This window comes from Mus pahari, chromosome 6, assembly GCF_900095145.1.
Source record: "Mus pahari chromosome 6, PAHARI_EIJ_v1.1, whole genome shotgun sequence".
Taxonomy (NCBI): domain Eukaryota; kingdom Metazoa; phylum Chordata; class Mammalia; order Rodentia; family Muridae; genus Mus; species Mus pahari.
Genome location: NC_034595.1, coordinates 70311403 through 70323969, shown reverse-complemented (window position 1 = coordinate 70323969; position 12567 = coordinate 70311403). Strand labels below are relative to the sequence as shown.

Here is a 12567-nt window from a genome sequence, read left to right as displayed (position 1 = left end):
GCCTGCCTCTGCCTCCCGAGTGCTGGGATTAAAGGCGTGTGCTACCACGCCCGGCTCACAGCAAAATTATTAATACATCTTGTTTTATTAGTAGGGATTATATTTGTCTTATTTAAGTTTTCCTGTATTTTGTGAAAATTTTACAGTGGATGTTTATACTTCAACAACCAGGAAAAAGTACAAGAGCCAAGTGCTGGGATGAGTGTCTGTAATCATAGCACCCAGGAGGACCTCAAGTGTAAGGCCAGCTTGGAGTACGCAAGCCGACTCTGCCTCAAATAAAGGAGAAAAGACAACAAATGTTCTTTCATAGCGCCTCGGAGTTTGGGGAGGTGTTCAGGAAACCACAGTTATTTAGCTGGAAGTCCAGACCTCTGTCAATAAACCCCTTAAAGCAAAGCATGGTGGGGCTGATTGTGTAAATGGCCGCACTACCACCACTCACGAGGCAGATGCAGGAAGCTTAGGAGTTTGAGGTCAACCTGGATTATGTAGTAAGATACTGTCTGAGAACAAAACAATTAAAACTCGGGAGAAGGGACATAGACAAAGGCTGAGTTATGACTGTCAACCAACAGGAGACGTAAGCTCTAACATTCTAGAGTGAGTTCATGTATGATTGTTACATAGTCAGGATAACTAGGAGAGAGAGCAGTTGGAGGTTTCCTAATACGGATGATGGTGATGATGATGATGATGATAAGTGTGTGTGTGTGTGTGTGTGTGTGTGTGTGTGGTTTGCTGGAGATGAAACCCAGAGCCAGGTGAATGAATTAGTGCAACCCACCTCCATACCCAAAGCGAAGTGCACGACAAGTCCTTTAGTGCAAGGATTTTCAGAAGATCTAGAAGAAAAGGGTTTCTTTTGTCCGGGGAACCAGTGGGAAATCTTGGAGGAGTTATGTAGTAAAGCTGGCTCAGGACTCCTCCTGTGATGCCTGACCTACAGTGAACTTTAGGGATCTCCACAGGCTGAGCAGCCCACTGAGCCTTTGCAAAGAATCTCAGACAGTAAGCAAAACATTTCTGGGGCTCTACAGCTTGCTGACAAGTCTCAGCTATGCTGAAAGTGACAGCTCGGCCATCAACAAGGGACACAGTGCAGGCCACCACCAGAATCTGCTAGATTCAAAGCCCAGTGTTGACTGAAAAAGGAAACCCCAGGGACTTCTGAGTGATCAGTACATCTTTATAAAAGTCCTCGTGTATGTTTGGTGTTGCTGTGAGTACAGTCAGTATGAAGAAGGCAAGTCAGTTGGGGAGGGTGTGACGGGCGAGGAGGGGCGGGAAGCAAGTTAGCTTGTCTGGAAGCATATATCAAGGTGTAGCTGGAGATAAAAACCGTGGCCGATTGGCCGGTGTCTTGAAACCAACCTTCTAATTTTTAAGTCAATTTTTAAAAGTTAGTGTACAAAGTGATGGATTTCTTGGTGGCATTTACATATGTACACATCATTACACTTTGTTCTTATTCATTCCCCCAATCCAGTGTCTTCTCACACACTCCCCAACCCCTTCTTACTGTTCTCCCTCCTCCCCAATGATCCTCCCTGTGCTTTCCAATTGCCTGTATTAATTTACTCTCCCCTGCCTTTTATGGTTACTTTCTCCTCTCCCATGGTCTCCTGTTGACTTTCATAACCTATGCGTGCTTACACACACACACACACACACACACACACACACACACACACACACCACACCCCTAAACATAAATCCCACATATAGGAGAAAACTTGTCTTACTGAGTCTGCCCTATTTCCCTCAACATAATGGTCTTCAGTTCCGTTTATGAAGCTTCTAATTTATGCTGATTGAGAAGTACAAGAGAGGGCTGGTGAGATGGCTCAGCGGGTAAGAGCACCCGACTACTCTTCTAAAGGTGCAGAGTTCAATTCCCAGCAACCACATGGTGGCTCACAACCATCCTTAACAAGATCTGACTCCTTTGGGAGTGTCTGAAGACAGCTACAGTGTACTTACATATAATAAATAAATAAATCTTAAAAAAAAAAAAGAGAAGTACAAGAGAGCAAGCCTTTATTTTTTTTTTTAAAAAAGGAGCGATGGAATCTAATTTTAGGAGTCATGGTTGTCACCAAGCACTGGGGGAAAAGAGAGTTGGGGGAAAGGCCCCTTTTTTGCGGCGGCAGTAGACCGGTCCCTTGCTTTTGGGGAGCCTCCTTTTTGAACGCTCACTTTATCAGGGATGGGCAGACAGGGCGTTGCTTGTTTGTTTATAGGGACAGCCAGAGGCCCTCTGTGGGGTAGACGGAGCCCTTGGCTTTGAGACTCTGGCCATCAGACTAGAATATGAACTTTTTGCAGACCCATCTCTTGAGATCTTCCTGGCATTCTTGCCCGATGTCAGACCACCCTGCCTGTGGGGAGCCCAGTGTTCCCAGGTAGGCGGCTCCAGCTCTGCTGCTAAAGGACACAGTCTCCATCCCAAAGGTTAGTTCTCTCCGCTCACCTTTCTTTCCTTAGTCTGTTTAGTTCTGTGAATTTCTCAGGATCCTCAAGTTCAGTAAGAAAATAATCTTTCTTTTTACAAAGATCATCTTAAAGGACAAAATGGGACAATGGTTAGCTGTCACTTAGGAGCCTCAAATCCAAGTTACCAGTGTGCTGGGCAGGGTCTGTCTAAGACTCTCATTTAATGTCACAGTAGTCATTAATAATAGAGCAGGTGTGTAGTTCGGCCCCACCATCTGCTGGGTCCCGGGCTGGGCCATATCAGGCTGATCATTTATACATGTGTAGGGTCTTCATAAGTCGCTCAAGATTGGCGAGAGAATGTCTGTTGGAATNTTTTTTTTTTTTTTTTTTTTTTTTAATTTGTAAGCTTTAAAAATCAAACTAGTTCAAACTTAAAATGTGACTGATTCTGACTGAAGGAAATACTTTCAACTTGTGTCATGGGGAAAAATGGCTACTATATAAAGATTTATTCAAACTACTAAGAGACAATAAGTGAAAGAAAAAACTTAAAAAATATTACTTTATTATCAAATTGATTAAAACTTTATTTAACTTGATATATTCCACTTAAGACAAGACTGTGGGAAAGCAAGAACTTTTATATTGATTGATTGATTCATTCATTCATTCATTCATTCATTCATCCCTTAGGACAATATGGTGGTGAAAACATTCCTATTTTAAAATTAGGAAACTCAGCCGGGCGGTGGTGGCTCACACCTTTAATCCCAGCACTTGGGAGGCAGAGACAGGCGGATTTCTGAGTTCGAGGCCAGCCTGGTCTACAAAGTGAGTTCCAGGACAGCCAGAGCTACACAGAGAAACCCTGTCTCGAAAACCAAAATAAATAAATAAATAAAAATAAAATAAAATAAAATTAGGAAACTCGGGCTGGAGAGATGGCTCAGTGGTTAAGAGCACTGACTGCTCTTCCAAAGGTCCTGAGTTCAAACTCCAGCAACCACATGGTGACTCACAACCACCCGTAATGAGATCTGATGCCCTCTTCTGGAGTGTCTGAAGTCAGCTACAGTGTACTTAAGATATAATAAATAAATCTTTTTTTTTTTTTTAAGATTTATTTATTTATTATATGTAAGTACACTGTAGCTGTCTTCAGACACTCCAGAAGAGGGCGTCAGATCTTGTTACGGATGGTTATGAGCCACCATGTGGTGGCTGGGATTTGAACTCCGGACCTTCGGAAGAGCAGTCGGGTGCTCTCACCACCCACTGAGCCATCTCACCAGCCCAATAAATAAATCTTTAAAAAAAAAAATTAGGAAACTCAAAGCCTAAAAGTTAAGCAGTTTGCTTTAATTTACAGTCTCACTCAGTTGGAGACTATGCTAGAACCCTTAGGACTAAAGCCTCCTAAGTCTAGCCACCAATCACTGTCTGTACTGATGTTCAATCGTATGGAATTATTTCTAAAAATTCTCACAGGTCTGTGTTGGAACACTGAAGCTGTTAAAGAAACATGTGGTGGCATGGGAAATGCGTGTAATGCCACACTCACGGAAGATGTCAGGTATCAAAGCAACATGACAGGTTTATGTTTTTAAAAAGATGTATTTGTTTTTACTTTATGTGTATGAGTGTTTGTCTGCTTGCGTGAATGTGTGCTTGGTGCCTGTGAAGGTCAGAAGAGGGCATTGGATCTCCTGGAACTGGAGCTGGTGAGCTGGTGAGCTGCCATGTGGGTGCTGGAACTGAACCCAGGTCCTCTGCAAGAGCAGGCAGTAGTCTTGTGAGCTGAGCCATCACTCCAGCACCCCCAGGTTGTTTTCTGATAACCAAAGTGATGGGAAGGGTGGGAACGGGTGGAGAGAATTTGGAGGTGTTCTCCTCCTAGACTGTTTGCATTTTCAACTTCCTCCTCAGTGTGGCAGGACAGACCACACTTCCTGCAGTTCAGGCAATAGCAAGTGGTTGGGCAGAGCTTCACTAGGGAACTCTCTGGGATCTCCCACCACTAGAACACATCGTGATTTGCATCTCTGAGCTATGACATCTCCATTGAGTTTAGTACACATTTATCAAGCACATTTCTCCAGGCATCTACAGCCAGTGCTCGGTGCATACTCTCTTCCTGAATCTGTCCACCTGCCTGTGAAGAAGCCCTGCCCCGACAGATTAATACCATGGCGGCACAGATATTACACAACTTTGCTAGAGATGTGGGACTAGCAGATAGTCAGCTAGCCCCAGTGCCTATTTGAAGGATTGGTTCCTTCATGATGGAACAGGATGAGGACTTTGCAGCCTTGGTTGATTGTCAACTTGAAAGGCTGTCAGGGACGCTGGAGATGCTGCTCAGCAGTTAAGAGCACTTGCTGCTCTTACAGGGGTCCATTCTCACAACCACCAGTATCTCCAGTTAACAGGGGAGCTGGCACCCTCTTCTAGCCTCTAAGGGCACCTGCACTCACGTGATGCACATGCCTCCCCCATATATACATATAATTAAAAACTACTTTAAGAAGAAGAGTTTCTGAGGATTTTAGTCACATCGTCACATGAGGGGTAAGAGTGGTATCACAAGGGAGTGGGGGTAGGGAAGCTGGGTTTAGAAGCACATGTCCTTGTTCCTCAGGCAGGCCATGTGTCTCGGCCCCAGTTCCACAGCTCAAACTCATCAGCCCTCTTTTGATGTCTGTCCTAGTTCATATGGAGAGACCAAGTGGCTCTGGTTCCCTGCTTGTCGGCTGTCTCTTCACCATAGCTGTCTTCCGGTCACCTGCTCAGGTGTCAGGTAGGAGTTTTGGGACTTTCTCTGCCTGGGAGTTCTGACAGGGATGCGACATAGCTCTGGAACTTGGCTCTCCTTGGGTTCTGTTTTCCACTCTCCTCTCCAGAATTGCCCTTCCCTAAGAAAACCCCCTTTCTCACTCCTTCCCAAGCTATCTCTAAAATGTTTTTCTCCCCCCTTGGTCTCCATCACACAGGAGATGCTGGCAAGGTCTACATAGCCCCTCTTAGGGGCACAGCCAAGTTGCCCTGCCCTCTCTTCCTCTGGCCTAACATGGTGCTCAGAGAGATGAGGTGGTATCGGCCCGGACACCTGCCTCGAACCCAGGCTGTCCACGTGTTCCAGGATGGGCAGGACAGAGATGAAGACCTGATGCCAGAATATAAGGGCAGGACGGCCCTGGTGAGGGATGCCCACAAGGGAAGCTACACCCTGCAAATCAGTAATGTGAGGCTCGAGGACCGAGGGCTGTACCAGTGCCAGGTCTGGGTCGGAAACTCAAGTCGAGAAGACAACGTGACCCTGCAGGTGGCAGGTTAGCACTGGTTGGAGGGGCCAGGGTCATTTGTGACAGCTGCTTTGTCAGCCTGGACTTTTCCAGTCCTGTCCGTTCAACTCAGTGAAACCCTGACTGGTGTTTCGTTGTGAGGAGAGGAGGAACTTGGACTTTGGAAAACATTGTCCAATACAGGACCTGGATAAGCACAGTTGGTGACCTGTAAACTTGTTAGCTGAGACAACAAAGGAAGCTTTCTCTTCTCCACTACCAAGAAACTCATAATCAGGGCTGCAAGGAAAAGTCCCCAAGGCCCAGAATTCCCAGCTGTGACAAGGATTTGCCACACAGTTCCTTCCTGAGTTCTGAGGATGCAAAGGGCCAGAAGGCAGCCAGTGCTTCTCAACCCAGCTTCAGTGTTTTTAGAAAAGTCAGTCTACCGCAAACCCAGTCCAAGTCTCTTCATTTGTTCCATGTCGGCTCTGTGTCGTCACCCTAGATCTTCACTTTGAAATTTTATTTTTATTCTATGTGTGTGGGTGTTTTGCCCTGCATGTATGTCTGTATACTCCATGGGTACCTGGGGCCAACAGACACCAGAAGAGAGGGTCAGATCTCCTGGAACTGGAATTAAAGACAGTTGTGAGTTGCCATGTGGGTGTTGGGAACCAAACCTGGGTTCTCTGGACGAGCATTCAGTACTCTTAACCCCTGAGCCATCTCTCCAACCCCTGATCATCTTCTGATTGTCATTTGGTTACATGCCCCAGAGGGATAAATTCCTGTAAAACACACAGTAGTTGGTAGACTCTTAACAATCATGGAGTCCTTTAGAGGTAAGTCATTTTCACTTGGAGACTGGGGTCCCCCAAGAATTACTGTAGTGTGATGCTGGTATTGTCCTGAGTGGATCTTGAACTTTATTTGGATGAACCGTTTTATCCCACTGTGGTGAGCTGAGCAGCTGTGGGTAAGGGTGAGAAGGCAAATGCTTTGGTTCTGTTAACAGCTGTGGCTGTCCATCAGAGGAGGCTGGAGGAGGGGAGGGCAAGACTGGCTAGGACCATGCCCTTGCCAGGGCCCTGCCAGTCAGCTGGGTTGCCTCAGTCAGGCAATCTGTCTTCTTCAGTTTTAGGTTCTGATCCCTACATCCACGTGAAGGGTTACGATGCTGGGTGGATCGAGCTGCTGTGCCAATCAGTGGGGTGGTTCCCAAAGCCGTGGACTGAGTGGAGAGACACTACGGGGAGAGCGCTACTCTCCCTTTCAGAGGTTCACTCCCTGGATGAAAATGGGCTGTTCCGAACAGCAGTGTCCAGCAGAATCAGGGACAATGCCCTGGGAAATGTGTCCTGCACTGTCCGTAATGAGGCCCTTGGCCAAGAGAAGACGACAGCCATGATTATTGGAGGTAATGCTGGGATGCAAATAAGCTTGAGGCTCCTGAGAGGCCTGGAGGAAACCCCTACCTCAGTGGAAACTTTATAAGGAGTTTTCAGGGGTTAGAGAGATGGCTCAGCAGTTGGGGCACTAGGCACATGCATGGTACATTGACATTCAGGCAAACAAACACCCATACATATAAAATTTAAACATTTTTAAAAAAATTTCCATGAATTATATCATATTATAGCTCTAAAAATGTATATTGTAAAAAAAGAAAAACTTGAAAAAAAATGGAACATTTTAGAGAGATCAAAACAATGGTATGGAATCTCATAAATTATAGAGAACTACCGCTAATATTTTGGGGGTATGGCTCTCAAGACTTACATGTATGTACCTCTGAGGAGTGTGTGTAACAGCCCTGGATAACCTGGAAGTTTCTCTGTAGACAAGGCTGGTCTCAAACTCATAGCGATCCGCCCGCCTCTGCCTCCCGAGTGCTGGGATTAAAGGCGTGTGCCACCACTGCCTAGCTATATGCCACTTCTCATCTATATCCTTAAATATCTTTTCATAACTTGATTTTTTGGGGTGGCATAGAATTTTATTGTGTGTCTATAGATTAAAACAAATTAACCAAAGACTGTGTCTGGAAATCCAGATGCCTTGCAATTTTTCCCCCTCATGCTATAACTAATGACGTCGTGGACACCTTCATGCCTCTTTGGGAGCTGATTCAGAATCACATCCTAAGGAAATGGAATCGCTGGGTTAAAAAGTGTGACACTTTGAAATACCCTCTAAATATGGAGTCATGTGATAAAATGAGTTGGTACAGCAGCCTCATGGACATTTGCCAGTCCCTTTCGTTGTTCTTCCCTCTATTCCCTTCTCCTCTTCTGACGTTGCTTCTCCCTAGCATAAGAATTTAAGGTGACATATTTACATCCTTCCTCTTCCCCCAAGTCCCAGGGAATTAGAACTCTTACTATCTCCATTTTAAAGATGAGTTAAACCAAGTTGAGCGAGGCTGGGTCTCTTGCCTAGAGCCACCCAAAGGTTGAACAAGGACATCCAGCCAGCTGGGACTCCCCACCACTTGTCACAGCCCCACCCTTTCCTGCTCTAGCTGCGGGGACATAGTCCTCAGTCCCCACTAGGCACTCCTCTTCTCCTGCCTGGGCTTTCTGCCTGCTGCTGAGGTCCATCGACCTTGTGTTGTCACTATTGATGGTGGAGCAGAGAGGCTGGCCTGGAGCACACTGTTGCAGCTGAGCCTGTGGTTGCATACCAGAAGACGGCAGACAGGACTCATGAGGGACTGTTGACAATTATTAAGGAGCACACACTTAGGACTGTGAGGTCCCTGGGAGTCCTTGTCCATGGGGTTAGAGGACAGGGTCAGCTTGTGGCTAAGAAGCCTTTTTGAAATAAGAGCACCCCATTTCTCTTTGTCACCTGGAGTTTGGATTCCCAAGAGAAGCAAAGAGCTTCATAAGTCTTGGCAGGGGGTTGGGGATTTAGCTCAGTGGTAGAGCGCCTGCCTAGCAAGTGCAAGGCCCTGGGTTCGGTCCTCAGCTCTGGAAAAAAAAAAAAAAAAAGACAAAATAAGTCTTGGCAGGACTCTTCCTAGAGGTAATGGGACAGCAGGATGTACCTGGGCCATCTGCCCTTTGAGGCAGGGAGCTGCTCTCAGATGTCTCCCTGAGGGTGGTCACTGGTGATCTTTGTTTCAGCCCCAGAACGAGGGAGTCTGTCCTCTCCAGCGGTGGCTCTCTCCGTGGTCTTGCCCATCTTGGGACTCCTCATTCTTCTTGGCATTTGGCTCATTTGTAAACAAAAAAAATCAAAAGGTAACTGATAGTAAGGGAGCTGTGGGCACGGGGAGGGGGTTTGGGGGTGTGGGAGGCTGTGACTGCTCTGGGGTAAGATGCATGGGAGTAGATGTGGACACAATGTTGGCTGCAGGTGGGAGACCCTGCCAGTTGAAAACTGGGACAGCCATGTGCCAGGGACTCACATGGTAGAGGGAGGGGAGTAAGCTCTGAATAGAGCTATGAATTCTCAGCCTTTGAGAAATTAGATCTGAATCAACCCTGGCAGCTTTCTAATTAACTAAGAAATTAGAGCCTTCTAATCAGGAAATCCAATTATATTCATTTGGATAAAACCCTCATTTAAAATGGTTGCATTTCTCAGGATCTTAATTGCAAAGGATTTGGAAAGTTACATAACCCAACACTTCTTCCTCCATTTGATGGTGTGAAGACTGTGATGTTTTCAAATGGCTATACACCTATATTGGCGGAGGGGTCAGTCCTATTCAGACAGCTCAGACCATGCTTGGGCAACAACATGGCTAGAAAAGGCGCTTCCTCAGCTGAGCTTACTCTCGCTTCTCTCCCCTTCTAGAGAAGCTGCTGTATGAGCAAGTGATGGAGGTAGGTAAGTGTCCTGGGCAGGGGTCAGGGACATGGTTTTGTTTTGTTGATTTCTGTATCACCAGTGCCCACAGAACTAAACTTTGTCCCTGAAAGTTTCATCAACTTCTGTTTGTGTTGATGGAGGAACCCAGTCTTTTCTCCTAAAAGAGATGGCAAAGCAGTCACTGGGGACATCCTGCTCAGAATCATGCTCTGACGTGTGCTCTTCAGCTACTGTGCTGTGAAGAGACCAGAGGAGTAAGACAAGGCATGGGAGACAAGTCGGGTTTCCATTTTTGTTGTTCCAAAGAAAGATGATAGACCAGATCAGGTGGGGTGGAGCTGAAGATGGCAGAGTTGGGCAGTTCAAGGGCTGATAAAACCAACAGGGACTAGGGACCCTCCATAGAAATGGCCAAGAATCTTATTTGCTTTCTCTTTTCTTTCTCTAGAAAATCTTCTGGAAGACCACGCCAAAGAAAAAGGTATGTACAGAGTGCAAGACAGGGAACAAATGTAGCATTCTTTCTACTGATAATAAATACTAGCAGTCCCTCCACAGTGCAGAATGTAGTTTCCAGTGTCAAGGGGCACTGGAGTTGGTGGCAGTGGTCGAGGAGATGCCAACACCCCAAATGCATGGGTCTGGACCATCAAACTCTCCCTTCACCAGTCCTTCTACCAGTCATTGTAAAAGGAGATCTGCATATGACTGGAACATAAATGAACAAAGTCATGTGGGATGCATAAGAATCTTGGGAGTCTACAGGACCTTAACATGGAGAGAGGCGATGTGGTGCCACGGAAGGACCCCAGGCTCTGGAGTCAGCAGTACTTGGCTCAGCTTACTGGTCTCCCACATCTTGGCCTTGAGTACTTTGGTCTTGTCCAGAGCTCTGGACTCATCTGTAATATAGGTAATATAGGTATAGCAAGTTCTCAGTGTTAAAAGAGAATCCTTTACAAAGATCTGCCACAGGGTTTGGGGCTTATTTCCTCAATGCCACAACATTGTCATTAATTGAATGAACGTGTGCTGGGGCCCACTCCCGGTGAATGTCAACAGACACGCTTGTGAAGTCTTGCTGAGAAGGCACATCACTGACTTGACAGCTCATGGTTGAGTGGTGTTAGGCCCTGTGCCTCACTCTGTATCTCCCCGTCCTGGAGTTGGAGTGTACACTGCACACTGTAGTCACACTGGCTGTTCTGCCCAAGGGGACAAGGGGACAGTGTTGTATGATGGCAGGGGACACTGTCTTAGAAACCGGACAGGCTTGAATTGGAATCTTGCTTCCATGGTCAGTTACGAGCTAGATGACTTTGAGAAAATTCCATGTCCTTCTGAGCCTCAGCCCATCTCTGCAAAGCAGGAATAGCAATTCCATGCATGTCACTGTTAAGAGCTTCACATTATACTCTGTAAGGGCAGGACATGGTAAATGGAAGCATTTAGTCGTGGAAGTAACAGCCATCAATCCTAAGCTCCTGAGAAGCTGTGACATATTCAGCTTCACTGTTCCAAGCCCAAGAACCTACCTTGATCTAGCCCTTAGCCTTTTTGGAGCCTCTCAGATGCATAGCTTCAATTCTTTGGCATGAGCACACACACACACACACACACACACACACACACACACACACACACACACACACACTCACACAGTGCATGTATGCACATGTGCTTGCACGTGCACATGCAAATATGGAATCAGACAGAGGAAGTGAGACCAGACAGATACAAATGGAAAGAGGAACGAAAGTCTGGGCAGCTGGCCATCAGGAAAGGGGTAAAAGCTCCCTTGGACTCCCAAGTCTGACCTTTGGAACCAGGGGTTGGATCCGACTAGAAGCAGCCCCGTCCCTTAATTTGTGGGGTGGTAGAATGGTAGGCCTTCCAGGGCTGCAAAGATGAAGGGACAGGCTCTGGTTGCTCACTCCTCTCTCCGTCTCTCTCTGGTTTTTAGGAAGACTCCACAAAGCCCTCAGTAAGTTTTCTTTTGCATCTCTTGCTTTCTGCTGCCATCTCTGCTGTGGGCTGAGTGTCCTTTCTGCTGACGTCACTACTGCCATCTCTGCTGTGGGCTGAGTGTCCTTTCTGCTGACGTCACTATTGCCATCTCTGCTGTGGGCTGAGTGACTCAACTTTCATTATTTGGGTAGGGGGAATAGAGTAATTTGAACCACAGGCGTTCCCTGGCTCTTCACAGCCCCTTTGTGATGCTCTCTGTTTCTATTTCCTGCATAACACTTACACAGCCTCTAAGTGGGAATTGTTTTACCAAGATGTGTCTCTCGAAGCTGAAGCCATCTGGGAGTCCTTTGTATCTGGGCCTAGTATTACCTTAGGCAGCATCTATAACAGTTGAGTCTCTACTTGATGACACAGCCCTCTGGATTCTCAGTCACTTCGTCTTTGGGAACCAATTTTTGACATTTAATAACAATAATAGTAACAACAACCCTGCCAGATATAATGGTGCACACCTTTAATCCCAGCACACGGGAGACAGAGGCAGGCAAGTAAATCTCTGTGAGTTCAAGGCCAGCCTGGTCTGTATATCAAGTTCCAGGCCAGCCAGAGTTACATAGTGAGACCCTACCTCAAAAACAAAACAAACAAAACAAAGCAAGAAAACAAACAAACCTGAAGACATGTAATGTATGTTACACTGAAACTATACATGCTAACAAGAGCTAATAAGAATGGGTGGTAGATTTAAATAAACTTATATTTTATTCTATTATGTCTTCAAACCCTTATTTTGTCACCTACAGGTGTGACATGCAATATTTATTGGGTCTGTATATAAGATTTACCTCAGAGGTTAAGAGCACTGTCTGTTCTTCCAGAGATCCTGAGTTCAATTCCCAGCAACCATATGGTGGCTCATAACCATCAATAATAAGATCTGGTGCCCTTTTCTGGCATACAGGCATACATGCAAGCAGAACACTATATACATACATACATACATACATACATACTTTTTTTAATAAATCTTTTTTTTTTTTTTTTTTTTTTTTTT

At 45.9% G+C, this 12567-nt stretch overlaps 1 protein-coding gene across 1 annotated transcript in view; it reads left to right on the top strand.

Annotated features, from left to right (window-relative positions):
- Positions 1 to 5151: 5151 nt before the first annotated feature.
- Ermap (erythroblast membrane associated protein (Scianna blood group)) overlaps positions 5152 to 12567 on the top strand; it is a 10549-nt gene continuing 3133 nt past the window's right edge. Inside the window, exons 1-7 of the mRNA XM_029540063.1 lie at positions 5152 to 5236; positions 5430 to 5768; positions 6859 to 7140; positions 8852 to 8968; positions 9528 to 9560; positions 9991 to 10023; positions 11506 to 11526. Of these exons, the coding sequence (XP_029395923.1) occupies positions 5152 to 5236; positions 5430 to 5768; positions 6859 to 7140; positions 8852 to 8968; positions 9528 to 9560; positions 9991 to 10023; positions 11506 to 11526 (910 nt within the window). The remainder of the gene's footprint in view (positions 5237 to 5429; positions 5769 to 6858; positions 7141 to 8851; positions 8969 to 9527; positions 9561 to 9990; positions 10024 to 11505; positions 11527 to 12567) is intronic.